Here is a 14,157-nt window from a genome sequence, read left to right as displayed (position 1 = left end):
CACCTGTGTTAACGAGAGAATTACTGACATGATGTCAGCTGGTCCTTTTGTGGCAGGGCTGAAATGCAGTGGAAATGTTTTTGGGGGATTCAGTTCATTTGCATGGCGAAGAGGGACTTTGCAATTAATTGCAATTCATCTGATCACTCTTCATAACATTCTGGAGTATATGCAAATTGCCATCATACAAACTGAGGCAGCAGACTTTATGAAAATTAATATTTGTGGCCACGACTGTATATCACCTGAGCCACATATAGGAAATAAGAAATACATGTTCCTCTGCGCCACCCAGTCTCCCGGGTGGCGCAGTGGTCTAAGGCACTGCATCGCAGTGCTAGCTACGCCACCAGAGTCTCTGGGTTCGCGCCCAGGCTCTGTTGCAGCCGGCCGCAACCGGGAGATCCGTGGGCGACGCACAATTGGCATAGTGTCGTCCGGGTTAGGGAGGGTTTGGCCGGTAGGGATATCCTTGTTCTCAGTATGTAAAAAATGTAATAAAATGTATGCACTCTTCTGTAAGTCGCTCTGGATAAGAGCGTCTGCTAAATGACTCAAATGTAAATGCAAATGTAAATGTCTATACAGAAGTATATCATGTGTGTAGGCCTATATGATGAGTGTGTCATATCCTCCTCTCTCTTAGGTGCGTATTCAGACCATGCCTGTGCCCAGCCCTGGTGAGAGCCCCCTGTATAGAGGCACCTTTGATTGTTTTAAGCAGACCCTTGCCAAAGAGGTGGGTAGTAGTAGCCTATCGCTTTCTGGTGTTGAATGTGTTTGTTTTGTTCAACTCTCTTTGCTGTCTCTTTTTATTCATTCCTTCTTTCTCTAATTTTCTCTATTACAGGGGTTCAAAGGCCTGTATAAAGGCATGACGGCCCCTATCATTGGAGTCACACCCATGTTCGCTGTCTGCTTCTTTGGCTTTGGCCTGGGCAAGAAACTACAACAGAAAACCCCAGTCCATACGTACAGTTGAAGTCGGAAGTTTACATATACCTTAGCCAAAATCATTTAAACTCAGTTTTCACAATTCCTGACATTTTAGTCCTAATTAAAAATTTCCCTGGTTTACGTAAGTTAGGATCACCACTTCATTTTAAGAATGTGAAATGTCAGAATAATAGTAGAGAGAATTATTTATTTCAGCTTTATTTCTTTTCATCACATTCCCAGTGGGTCAGAATTTACATATACTCAATTAGTATTTGGTAGCATTGCTTTAAATAGTTTAACTTGGGTTAAACATTTCGGGTAGCCTTCCACAAGCTTCGCACGATAAGTAGGGTGAATTTTGGCCCATTCCTCCTGACAGAGCTGTGTAATTGAGTCAGGTTTGTAGGCCTTCTTGCTCGCACACGCTTTTTCAGTTCTGCCCACAAAATGTTCTATAGGATTGAGGTCAGGGCTTTGTGATGGCCACTCCAATACCTTGACTTTGTTGTCCTTAAGCCATTTTGCCACAACTTTGGAAGTGATGCTTAGGGTCATTGTCCATTTGGAAGACCCATTTGCGACCAAGCTTTAACTTCCTGACTGATGTCTTGAGATGTTGCTTCAATATATCCACATCATTTTCCTACCTCATGATGCCATCTATTTTGTGAAGTGCACCAGTCCCGCCTGCAGCAAAGCACCCCCACAACATGATGCTGCCACCCCCGTGCTTCACGGTTGGGATAGTGTTCTCCAGCTTGCAAGCCCCCCCCTTTTTCTGCCAAATATAACGATGGTCATTATGGCCAAACAGTTCTATTTTTGTTTCATCAGAACAGAGGACATTTCTCCAAAAAGTACGATATTTGTCCCCATGTGCAGTTGCTAACCGTAGTCTGGCTTTTTTATGACGGTTTTGGAGCAGTGGCTTCTTCCTTGCTGAGCGGCATTTCAGGTTATGTCGATATAGGACTCGTTTTACTGTGGATATAGATACCTTTGTACCTGTTTCCTCCAGCATCTTCACAAGGTCCTTTGCTTTTGTTTTGGGATTGATTTGCACTTTTCGCACCAAAATACGTTAATCTCTAGGAGACAGAACGTGCCTCCTTCCTGAGCGGTATGACGGCTGCGTGGTCCCATGGTGTTTATACTTGCATACTATTATTTGTACATATGAACTTGGGACCTTCAGGCATTTGGAAATTGCTCCCAAGGATGAACCAGACCTGTGGAGGTCTACATTTTTTTTCTGAGGTCTTGGCTGATTTCTTTTGATTTTCCTATGATGTCAATCAAAGAGGCACTGAGTTTGAAGGTAGGCCTTGAAATACATCCACATGTACACCTCCAATTGACTCAAATTATGTCAATTAGCCTATCAGAAGCTTCTAAAGCCACAACATAATTTTCTGGAATTTTCCAAGCTGTTTAAAGGCACAGTCAACTTAGTGTATGTAATCTTCTGACCCACTGGAATTGTGATACAGTGAATTATAAGTGAAATAATCTGTCTGTAAACAATTGTTGGAAAAATGACTTGTGTGACTTGTGAACAAGACATTTGTGGAGTGGTTGAAAAAGGAGTTTTAATGACTCCAACCTAAGTGTATGTAAACTTCCGACTTCAACTGTAGGTGATCGTTCCATAGTAGTGTCTTCACCCATTTTTATGTTGAAAGAGTTTGTGTGCACAGGCATGTGTGTGCGTATGGTTGTGTGTGTGTGTGTGTGTGTGTATGCATATGTTTATGTGTGTGCGCTTGTTTGTGTTGTGCATAACCATCTGCTGTCCTTCTCAGGTATCCACAGCTGTTTGCTGCCGGGATGCTGTCAGGTGTGTTCACCACAGCCATCATGGCCCCTGGAGAACGCATCAAGTGTCTCCTACAGGTGAGAAACACCTACAGTAAGACCACACAGAACTGGGTTTCAGTTAACAGGTTTAAGTTAACTGGGTTTAGGCTAACAGGCTTAAGTTAACTGGGTTTTGGGTAACAGGCTAAAGTTAACTGGATTTAGGCTAACAGGCTTAAGTTAACTGGGTTTTGGGTAACAGGCTTAAGTTAACTGGGTTTAGGCTAACAGGCTTAAGTTAACTGGGTTTAGGATAACAGGCTTAAGTTAACTGGGTTGAGGATAACAGGCTTAGGTTAACGGAGATGGTTCAGTGAACCACGCTCACGTGATTCAAAACCTTCCCTGAGTCCTGAAGACTTGTGCTTGCTTCCTGGGTTAGTACCTAGGCTTTAGCTCAGCAGGCTGACACGGTCTTGTGGCATGCAGATGACCCGGGGTTTGAACCCAGTTGATTATGTAACGTGATGTGGTGGATATTTTAAATACTATCAAATGAGGAGAGACAAACTTATCACACAAGTCAGAGTTACACTGAAACTAAATCTTCATTCACTAATTAATAAGGGAGCAGGTCACATCAAACACAAATTAATGGAGTGAGTGCTCCCTGAGTGGAATGAGCCTCTGGGTTATATACTATCTCAGGATAGGTCAGGATAGGTGCAACCGCAGAGATGACGTACAATCGTTCCAAACACTAACCCCACACATCCTGTGCCAGACCTTAGGCCCCAAATACAAAGAACTTGTTGTTTTGTTCAGTACTAAGAACTTAGGACATTTGTTGTTACTTAGTTTCCACCTTGAACTAGGGGAGAGAACAATCTCCCCTTAGGAGGAGATGACTGACGCATAGACACTGTGGAGACAAGTGATTGGTTCCCCANTTAGTTTCCACCTTGAACTAGGGGAGAGAACAATCTCCCCTTAGGAGGAGATGACTGACGCATAGACACTGTGGAGACAAGTGATTGGTTCCCCACTACTCACGCCATCCCTTCACATGGTTTGCAATAAATACACATAGTTCACATATGGAAACAATGTTTCCTTCTGACCTCCTTTGCCATGTCCTTGCTGATATTCTGCATAGCAACAGTGACATGTGATAGACAAGCCCGACTTCTCCCTTCTCTGGACCCAAGGTGACTCAGGCCCATTTGAGGGAGGAAGTGCAGCTGCCAACACCAGAGTCCGAAAGGAGACATTCTAATAACAAGAGTTTCAACAGTTCAATCAAATAAGCATATTCAGCAGATAAGACATCTTCATTATTATCTATGTTACTTAGCTAATTCTGATTTCTCCACCACAATAGATCCAGGCTGCCAGAGGGGAGCTGAAGTATGCTGGGCCCATGAACTGTGTGAAGCAGCTGTACAAAGAGAGGGGAATCTACAGAGGCACTGCTCTCACCCTCATGAGAGGTACTTCCTGACAGATTGAATATATATCCTATACCCTTGTCTCTGATATCTAACTCTACTGACTAACTGACTGAATATACAATATATCCTATACCCTTGTCTCTGATATCTAACTCTACTGACTAACTGACTGAATATACAGTATATACTATACCCCTGTCTCTAATATCTAACTTTGCTGACAGACTGATTCACCTTATATCCTATACCCGTCTCTAATATCTAACTCTACTGATTGACTGATTGACTATACATCCTATACCCCTGTCTCTAATATCTAACTTTACTGACTGACTGAATATATATCCTATACCCATCTCTAATATCTAACTCTACTAGCTGACTGATTGACTATATATCATATACCCCTGTCTCTAATATCCAACTCTTTATCTAAAAGCTAGATATGTTTGTTCAGTAGTGATTGTGTTATTAGACAACTGACTTTGTGCCAGTGATTCTGACAGTCCGACTTTGTTTCTCAGACGTGCCAGCCAGTGGGATTATTTCATGACCTATGAATGGTTGAAGCACCTCCTCACACCAGAGGGCAAGAGGTGAGTGAGTGTGTGTTTACTCTGTGTGCGTTTCTGCGTGTGTATGCAAGGGTTGCGGTCAATTTCACTTGAAGTCAGTCATTTCAGGAAGTAATCTGAAATTCCAATTCAATAATTGAAAAAAGGGCATCTACAATGTCTTTAGAAAGTATTCACACCCCTTGACTTTTTCCTCCTTTTGTGTAACAGCCTGAATTTAAAATGAAAAGCTGAAACGTCTTGAGTMAGTAAGTATTTAACCCCTTTGTTATGGCAAACCGAAATAAGTTCAGGAGTAAAAATGTGCTTAACAAGTCACATAATACCTCATCTCTGTACCCCACACATACAATTATCTGTAAGGTCCCTCAGTCGAGCAGTGAATTTCAAACACAGATTCAACCACAAAGATCAGGGAGGTATTCCTATGCCTCGCAAAGAAGGGCACCTATTGGTAGATGGGCAAAAAATAATAATACATTGACTATCTCTTTGAGCATGGAGAAGTTATTAATTACACATTGAATGGTGTATCAATACACCCAGTCACTACAAAGATACAGATGTCCTTCCTAACTCAGTTGCCGGAGAGGAAGGAAACTGCTCAGGGATTTCGCCATGAGGCCAATGGTGACATTAAAACAGTTACAGAGTTTAATGGCTGTGATAGGAGAAAACTGAGGAAGGATCAACAACATTGTAGTTACTCCACAATACTAACCTAATTGACAGAGTGAGAAGAAGGAAGCCTGTACAGAATAAAAACATTCCAAAACATAAATCCTGTTTACAACAAGGCACTTAAGTAATACTGCCAAAGAAATGTAGCAAAGCAATTACATTTTTGTCCTGAACAGAAGTAGGAACCTAATTTATTTTTTCTTTCTGTTTCCACTCCAGAACGGAAAGAGTGGTGTCACGCGCTGCTCATGCAAAATGTTCGTTCAAGAGCTTGTATAGTTATGCTATTAGGTACCGACAGGTCAGGCGAGTTCGCATCAAATAAAGATCTGAACCAGTTCAACCCCCCCAACCCACCCCCCCCCCTCCAAATTACAGGCTTATATCGTTCTTTCTGTCAATTGTTTTACCTGTGAAAACAACATTTTACATTTAGCTAATTAAATTACGTCACCAATCAGTGCGGATAGAGCAGGCAAGCTAGTTGTTTACATGCGTGATGGACAGACAAGTGTAGCCTATGGCTCAAGATGTGACTGAAGTTTTACGGGTGGAGAGAGAGCGAGAGAGGTTGAGGAGCAGGCTTAAAGCACTAGGCAGCTTTGTATGACATGCATTATCTAAATTAGGTAAACAAAATTATACCTAGGAGGAGCGGTTCCGGCGCCGACCGAGATGGCCGCCTCGCTTCGCGTTCCTAGGAAACTATGCAGTATTTAGTTTTTTTATGTGTTATTCCTTACATTGGTACCCCAGGTAATCTTAGGTTTCATTACATACAGTCGGGAGGAACTACTGAATATAAGAGCAACGTCAACTCACCATCGTTACAACCAGGAATATGACTCTCCCGAAGCGGATCCTGTGTTTTGCCTTCCACCAATACAATGTATCTGATCCAGCCGGCGACCCTAACAACGAGCCGTAAAGGGGCAAACGAAGCGGTCTCCTGGTCAGGCTTGGGAGACGGGCACATCGCGCTCCACTCCTAGCATACTACTCGCCATGTCCAGTCTCTTGACAATAAGGTTGATGAAATCCGAGCAAGGGTAACATTCCAGAGAGACATCAGGGATTGTAACGTTCTTTGTTCACGGAAACATGGCTCACTCGAGAGACGCTAACGGAGTCGGTGCAGCCAGCTGGTTTCTTCACGCATCGCGCCGACAGAAACAAACATCTTTCTGGTAAGAAGAGGGGCGGGGGTGTATGCCTTATGATTAACGAGACGTGGTGTGATCATAACAACATACAGGAACTCAAGTCATTCTGTTCACCTGATTTAGAATTCCTCACAATCAAATGTCGACCGCATTATCTACCAAGGGAATTCTCTTCGATTATAATCACAGCCGTATATATTCCCCCCCAAGCAGACACATCGATGGCCCTGAACAAACTTTATCTGACTCTTTGTAAACTGGAAACCACACAACCCTGAGGCTGCATTCATCGTAGCTGGGGATTTTAACAAGGCTAATCTGAAAACAAACCTCCCTAAATTCTATCAGCATATCAATTGTGCTACCAGGGCTGGTAAAACCTTGGATCATTGTTATACTAACTTCCGCGACGCAGATAAGGCCCTCCCCGCCCTCCTTTCGGAAAAGCTGACCACGACTCCATTTTGTTGCTTCCAGCCTACAAACAGAAACTAAAACAGCAAGCTCCCGCGCTCAGGTCTGTTCAACGCTGGTCCGACCAATCTGATTCCACGCTTCAAGCTGCTTCGATCACGTGGATTGGGATTATGTTCCGCATTGCGTCCAACAACAACATTGACGAATACGCTGATTCGGTGAGCGAGTTCATTAGAAAGTGCATTGACGATGTCGTACCCAGCACAACGATTAAAACATTCCAAACCAGAAACCGTGGATTGATGGCAGCATTCGCGTGAAACTGAAGGCGCGAACCACTGCTTTTAACCAGGGCAAGGTGACCAGAAACATGACCGAATACAAACCAGTGTAGCTATTCCCTCCGCAAGGCAATCAAACAAGCCTAAGTCCCAGTTAGAGACAAAGTAGAGTCGCAATTCAACAGCTCAGACATAAGAGGTATGTGGCAGGGTCTACAGTCAATCACGGATTACAAAAAGAAAACCAGCCCCGTCGCGGACCAGGATGTCTTGCTCCACAGACAGACTAAATAACTTTTTGCTCGCTTTGAGGACAATACAGTGCCACTGACACGGCCCGCTAACCAAAACCTGCGGGCTCTCCTTCACTGCAGCCGAGGTGAGTAAAATAATTTAAACGTGTTAACCCTCGCAAGGCTGCAGGCCCAGACGGCATTCCAGCCGCGTCCTCAGAGCATGCGCAGACCAGCTGGCTGGTGTGTTTAAGAACATATTCAATCAATCCTTATCCCAGTCTGCTGTCCCACATGCTTCAAGAGGGCCACCATTGTTCCTGTTCCCAAGAAAAGCTAAGGTAACTGAGCTAAATGACTACCGCCGCCGTAGCAACTCACTTCCGTCATCATGAAGTTGCTTTGAGAGACTAGTCAAGGACCATATCACTCCACCCTACCTGACACCCTAGACCCACTCAATTTGCTTACCGACCCAATAGTCCACAGACGACGCAATCGCAACCACACTGCACACTGCCGCTACCCATCTGGACAAGAGGAATACCTATGTGAGAATGCTGTTCATCGACTACAGCTCAGCATTTAACACCATAGTACCCTCCAAACTCGTCATCAAGCTCGAGACCCTGGGTCTCGACCCCGCCCTGTGCAACTGGGTCCTGGACTTTCCTGACGGGCCGCCCCCAGGTGGTGAGGGTAGGTAACAACATCTCCACCACCCGCTGATCCTCAACACGGGGCCCCACAAGGGTGCATTCTGAGCCCTCTCCTGTACTCCCTGTTCACCCACGACTGCGTGGCCATGCACGCCTCCAACTCAATCATCAAGTTTGCGGACAACACTAACAGTGGTAGGGCTTGATTACCAACAACGACGAGACGAGGGCCTACAGGGAGGAGGTGAGGCCCTCGGAGTGTGGTGTCAGAAATAACCTCACACTCACGTCAACAAAACAAAGGAGATGATTTGTGGACTTCAGGAAAACAGGCAGAGGGAGCACCCCCCTATCCACATCGACGGGAACAGTAGTGGAGAAGGTGGAAAGTTTTAAGTTCCTGCGGTGTACACATCACGGACAAACTGAATTGGTCCACCCACAACAGACAGCGTTGTGAAGAGGCGCAGCACGCGCTCTTCAACCTCAGGAGGCTGAAGAAATTCGGCTTGTCACGCAAAAGCACTCATAAACTCTACAGATGCACAATCAAGAGCATCCCTGTCGGGCTGTATCACCGCCTGGTACGGCAACTGCTCCGCCACAACCGTAAGGCTCTCCAGAGGGTAGTGAGGTCTGCACAACGCATCACCGGGGGCAAACTACCTGCCCTCCAGGACACCTACACACCCGATGTCACAGGAAGGCCATAAAGACATCAAAGGACAACAACCACCGAGCATGATAATTCCAAGATACCAGCCCCTACACTCACACGCCTGCAAGTGATACGGAACCAATAGATCATGACCAAGCCACTGCTGTTCACCGCCACTATCATGCCAGAAGGCGAGGTCAGGTACAGGTGCATCAAAGCAGGGACCGAGAGACTGAAAAACAGCTTCTATCTCAAGGCCATCAGACTGTTAAACAGCCACCACTAACATTTAGTGGCCGCTGCCAACATACTGACTCAACTCCAGCCACTTTAATAATGGGAATTGATGGAAATTATGTAAAAATGTATCACTAGCCACTTTAAACAATGCCACTTAATATAATGTTTACATACCCTACATTACTCATCTCATATGTATATGTATATACTGTACTGTATATCCTCTACTGCATCTTGCCATCTTTATGTAATACATGTATCACTAGCCACTTTAAACTATGTCACTTATGTTTACATACCCTACATTACTCATCTCATATGTATAGACTGTACACTATACCATCTACTGCATCTTGCCTATGGCGTTCTGTACCATCACTCATTCATATATCTGTATGTACATATTCTTTATCCCTTACACTTGTGTGTATAAGGTAGTAGTTGTGGAATTGTTAGGTTAGATTACTTGTTGGTTATTACTGCATTGTCGGAACTAGAAGCACAAGCATTTCGCTACACTCGCATTAACATCTGCTAACCATGTGTATGTGACAAATAAAATTTGATTTGATTTGATTTCTATGAAGGAACTTTGAATATCCTTTGAGCTAGCTAGCTAACCAGCTTGAGCTATCACGCTATCAAGCTTGTGTGTGCAGAGCGGCACCAGAATTAGAAACACGTCTTACCTTTTTGTAGTTAATAAATCCAACTTGAAATGTGATAACTAGGCCTATAGTATCCTTAACTAGCATTGAAAAAGTGAATCCATTCTTTTCTAGCTAATAAAAAATCTCTCTCCCTATCTTCTCACGCTTCTAACGTAGCCTATGCTTTGGAGGGACAGGTGCCTAAACACTCACAAACAATGGCAAAGATTTTCAGCTTTCAGGCAGACACTGGAATACGTTTCTGAGTGAGAGAGTGAGGGCTTTGCATAGGCGCTTTGTTGATCTTTTTTGTGGGACTAGAAAATAAATATAGAAAGTAAAATAACATTTTTACCGGTTTCCATGCTTTTAAAATAACAGCTTTGTTCCGGAACAGTATGGATCACTTTCGTTCCCGATTCCGTTTCTGTTCCTTGAAAATGTTTGCTATTTTCTGGTTTTCGGTTCTGTTCCCTGACCCGGTTCCAACCCCTAGTCCTGAATACAAATTGTTATGTTTGGGGCAAATCCAATACAACACATTACTGAGTCCCACTCTCCACATTTTCAAGCATAGTGGTGGCTGCATCATGTTAATGGTATGCTTATAATTCTTAAGGACTGGGGAGTTTTTCAGGATAAAAAAGAAATGAAATGGAGCTAAGCACAGGCAAAATCCTAGCGAATAACCTGGTTCAGTCAGCTTTCCACCAGACACTGAGAGATGAATTCACCTTTCAGCAGGGCAATAACCTTAAACGCAAGGCCAAATCTACACTGCAGTGGATCAAAATGCTAATAAAGTAAATTGCAATCCTAATTTAACTAAACCAAGAAGACAGTGAATGTTTAACTAAACCAAGAAGACGTGAAGTGGCCGAGTTACAGTTTTGACTTAAATCTGCTTGAAAATCTATGGCAAGACCTGAAAATGGTTATCTAGCAATGATCAACATCCAATTGGACAGAGTTTGAAGATTTTTGAAAAGTATAATGGGAAAATGTTGTGTAATCCATGTGTGGAAAGCTCTTAGATACTTACCAGGAAAGACTCACAGCTGTAATCGCTGCCAAATGTGATTATAACATGTATTGACTCAGGGGGTTGAATACTTATCTAATCAAGATATACAGTGCATTCGGAAAGTACTCAGACCCCTTCACTTTTTCCACATTTTGTTACGTTACAGCCTTATTTCAAAATGGATTAATTAAAACATAATCTACAATCTACACACAATACCTCATAATGACAAAGCAAAAACAGGTATTTAGAAATGTTTGCAAATTTATTACAAATAAAAAACAGAAATAACTTATTTACATAAGTTTTCAGACCCTTTGCTTTGTGTCTACAACTTGATTGGAGTCCACCTGTGGTAAATTCAATTGATTGGACATGATTTGGAATGGCACATACCTGTCTATATAAGGTCCCACAGTTGACAGTACATGTCAGAGAAAAATCCAAGCCATTAGGTCAAAGGAATTGTCCGTAGAACTCTGAGACAGTATTGTGTCTAGGCACAGATCTTGGGAAGAGTACCAAAAAATGTCTGCARCATTGAAGGTTCCCAAGAACACAGCAGACTCCATCATTCTTAAATGGAAGAAGTTTGGAACCACCAAGACTCTTCCTAGAGGTGGCTGCCCGGCTAAACTGGGGCTCCCGAGTGGTACAGCGGTCTAAGGCACTGCATCTCAGTACTAGAGGCGTCACTACTGTCGTGGCAATTTCCTGTATTACCAAATGATGAGAGAGCAAACCACACACCAGTCAGAGTTATACTTAAACTTCACCTTTAATAATCATTAAGCTTTTGCAATAGCATTTGACTTTCAACATTTCAGTATCTCTAATTAAATAGTTGAGAGTGGCCAACATAATGGCAACTGAGATCTTTTATAGCAAAGATCCACCCCCTAGTCGACATGACAAACCACAGATAATAGGAACTGCTTCACAAAGAAAGACTTTTACTTGAGAGAGGAGTATCAAATAGCTAGACAGCATTCGCTATAAATGATCGTTCAGTTTGGTCTCCTAAACAAGGTTCTAATCTCATCCTTGGTACTTCACTGTCTACCAAAACATTACCTCATCCAATGGCATATATCAATTGTCAATCCTAGATACTCCCAAACCTGGACAAACTCACTGAAGACAGTGAGCCTCTTAGGTCAAATACTAGGTCAAGATAAGGGCAACCTCAGAGGGGACATACAATGGTTCCAGACACAGCCATACTCTTTCCCCCAATGAGAAAAGTAGGGAGTGACTGGCGTACAGACATTGTATGAGATAACTAACTGGTTCCCCATTAATAACGCCATCCCTTCACATGGTTTAGGAATAGTTACAGACACATTCCCATAAGAAGACAATGTTCCATTCTGTCCTCCTCCCCGTCTGATATTCTACATAGCACCACATGGTTTAACAGATACATTGACATATGAAGACAAGCCTGACCTCTCCCCTCTCTGGGCCCCAAGTGACTAAGCCCTAGCTGAGAAGTGATAACTGCAACTACCAACCCTATAGATAAAGGGAAAGATTTTAATGACAAGTATCTCACAAGCATATTATGAAAATAAAACATCTTATCTATGTTACCCAACTCATTCTGATTCATCCCCAACACTACAGACCTAGGTTCGATTCCCGGCTGTATCACAACCGGCCGTGATTGGTAGTCCCATAGGGCGGCGCACAATTGGCCCAGCGTCGTCCGGGTTAGTGTTTGGCCAGGGTAGGACGTCATTGTAAATAAGAATTTGTTCTTAACTGCCTTGCCTAGTTAAATAAAGGTTAAATAAAAAATAWAAATAATAATTGRGGTAGAAGGGCCTTGGTCAGGGAGATGACCAAGAGCCCGATGGTCACGCTGACAGAGCTCCAGAGTTCCTCTGTGGAGATGGGAGAACCTTCCAGAAGGACAACCATCTCTGCAGCACTCCACCAATCAGGCCTTTATTGTAGAGTGGCCAGACGGAAGCCACTCCTCAGTAAAAAGCACATGACAGCCCGCTTGGAGTTTGCCAAAAGGACTCTCAGACCATGAGAAACAAGATTCTCTGGTCTGTGTCACACCCTGATCTGTTTWACCTGTCCTTGTTATTGTTTCCACCCCCTCCAGGTGTCGCTTGTTTCCCCAGTGTATTTATCCCTGTGTTTCCTGTCTCTCTGTGCCAGTTCGTCTTGTATGTTCCAAGTCAACCAACGTTTTTTCCAGTTTTCCTGCCTTTGCTATTCTCCTTTTTCTAGTCCTCCCGGTTTTGACCCTTGCCTGTTCTGGACTCTGTATCCGCCTGCCTGACCATTCTGCCTGCCTTGACCTTGAGCCTGTCTGCCACTCTGTACCTCCTGGACTCTGAACTGGTTTTGACCTTTTGCCTGTCCACGACTGTTCTCTTGCCTACTCCTTTTTGGATTATTAAACATCTTAAACTCATACCATCTGCCCCCTGTGTCTGCATCTGGGTCTCGCCTTGTGTCATGATAGTACGAACTGGCCATGACAGACCCAGCAGACTTGGACCAGCTTCGCCAATCTGTCTCCCTGCAGGGAGCCATCATTGGGAGACATGAGGAGCTGTTACAGGACCTTCTGGAAGGGCTTCGTTCTCTGACAGAACGCCACGAACAAGTGTTTAAGGCTACTATGGAGCTAATTAAGGAGTTAACTCACAGGCTGTCTGCCATCCCTGAGAGACTCCAACCTCCCAGTGCATTTTTTCCTTTTAGTGGTTGGTACAGCCTACCCCGGTTCCCCGAGAACCCCGCTTACCTCCTCCGGAGCGATATTCTGGAGATCCTGGTACCTGTTGGGGCTTTCTTTCTCAGTGCTCGGCTTATTTTTGAGCTACAGACATCTTCGTTCCCTTTGGACCGATCGAGATAGCGTATATTATTACGCTAACGTCGGGAAGGGCGCTCTCCTGAGCCACGGCTGTTTTGGGAGCAGCAATCCACCCTTTGTTGTCATCTGGAGGAATTCATGGCGGAGGTGAGGAAAGTTTTCGAGTCTCCGGTATCCGGGAGAGAGGCGGCCAGTAAACTTCTTGATTTACGTCAAAACTCCCGTAGTGTGGCAGACTACTAGGTTGATTTTTGCACGTTGGCCGCCGAGAGTGCCAGGAATCCGGAGTCTCTCTTCGATACCTTTCTACATTATCCGAGGTGGTAAAAGATGAGCTAGCTGCTCGGGAATTGCCAGTGGATCTCGACTCCCTCATCGCCCTAACCATTAAAATTGATGGACGCTTAAGGGAACGCAGGAGTGAGAGGAGGTCTGGCCTCAGGCACACTCGTTCACCCGCTATGGCTCGCTCACCTTCGATGGAATCTGGAAGTTCACGAAGGCAGTTTTCCCGAGAGGATCCGAAGCCACCCGAGCTCCCTCGGGAATT

General features: G+C 44.2%; 1 protein-coding gene across 1 annotated transcript in view; it reads left to right on the top strand.

Annotated features, from left to right (window-relative positions):
• LOC111970390 (cAMP-dependent protein kinase type II-alpha regulatory subunit) overlaps window positions 1-14,157 on the top strand; it is a 49,178-nt gene that overhangs the window by 12,548 nt on the left and 22,473 nt on the right. The window contains 4 exon segments of the mRNA XM_023997098.2: window positions 647-739; window positions 4,139-4,226; window positions 4,712-4,726; window positions 4,729-4,795. Coding sequence (XP_023852866.2) covers window positions 647-739; window positions 4,139-4,226; window positions 4,712-4,726; window positions 4,729-4,795 — 263 coding nt within the window.

The sequence above is a fragment of the Salvelinus sp. IW2-2015 genome, linkage group LG11, assembly GCF_002910315.2.
Source record: "Salvelinus sp. IW2-2015 linkage group LG11, ASM291031v2, whole genome shotgun sequence".
NCBI lineage: Eukaryota > Metazoa > Chordata > Actinopteri > Salmoniformes > Salmonidae > Salvelinus > Salvelinus sp. IW2-2015.
This window is presented reverse-complemented; position numbering and strand designations above follow the sequence as displayed.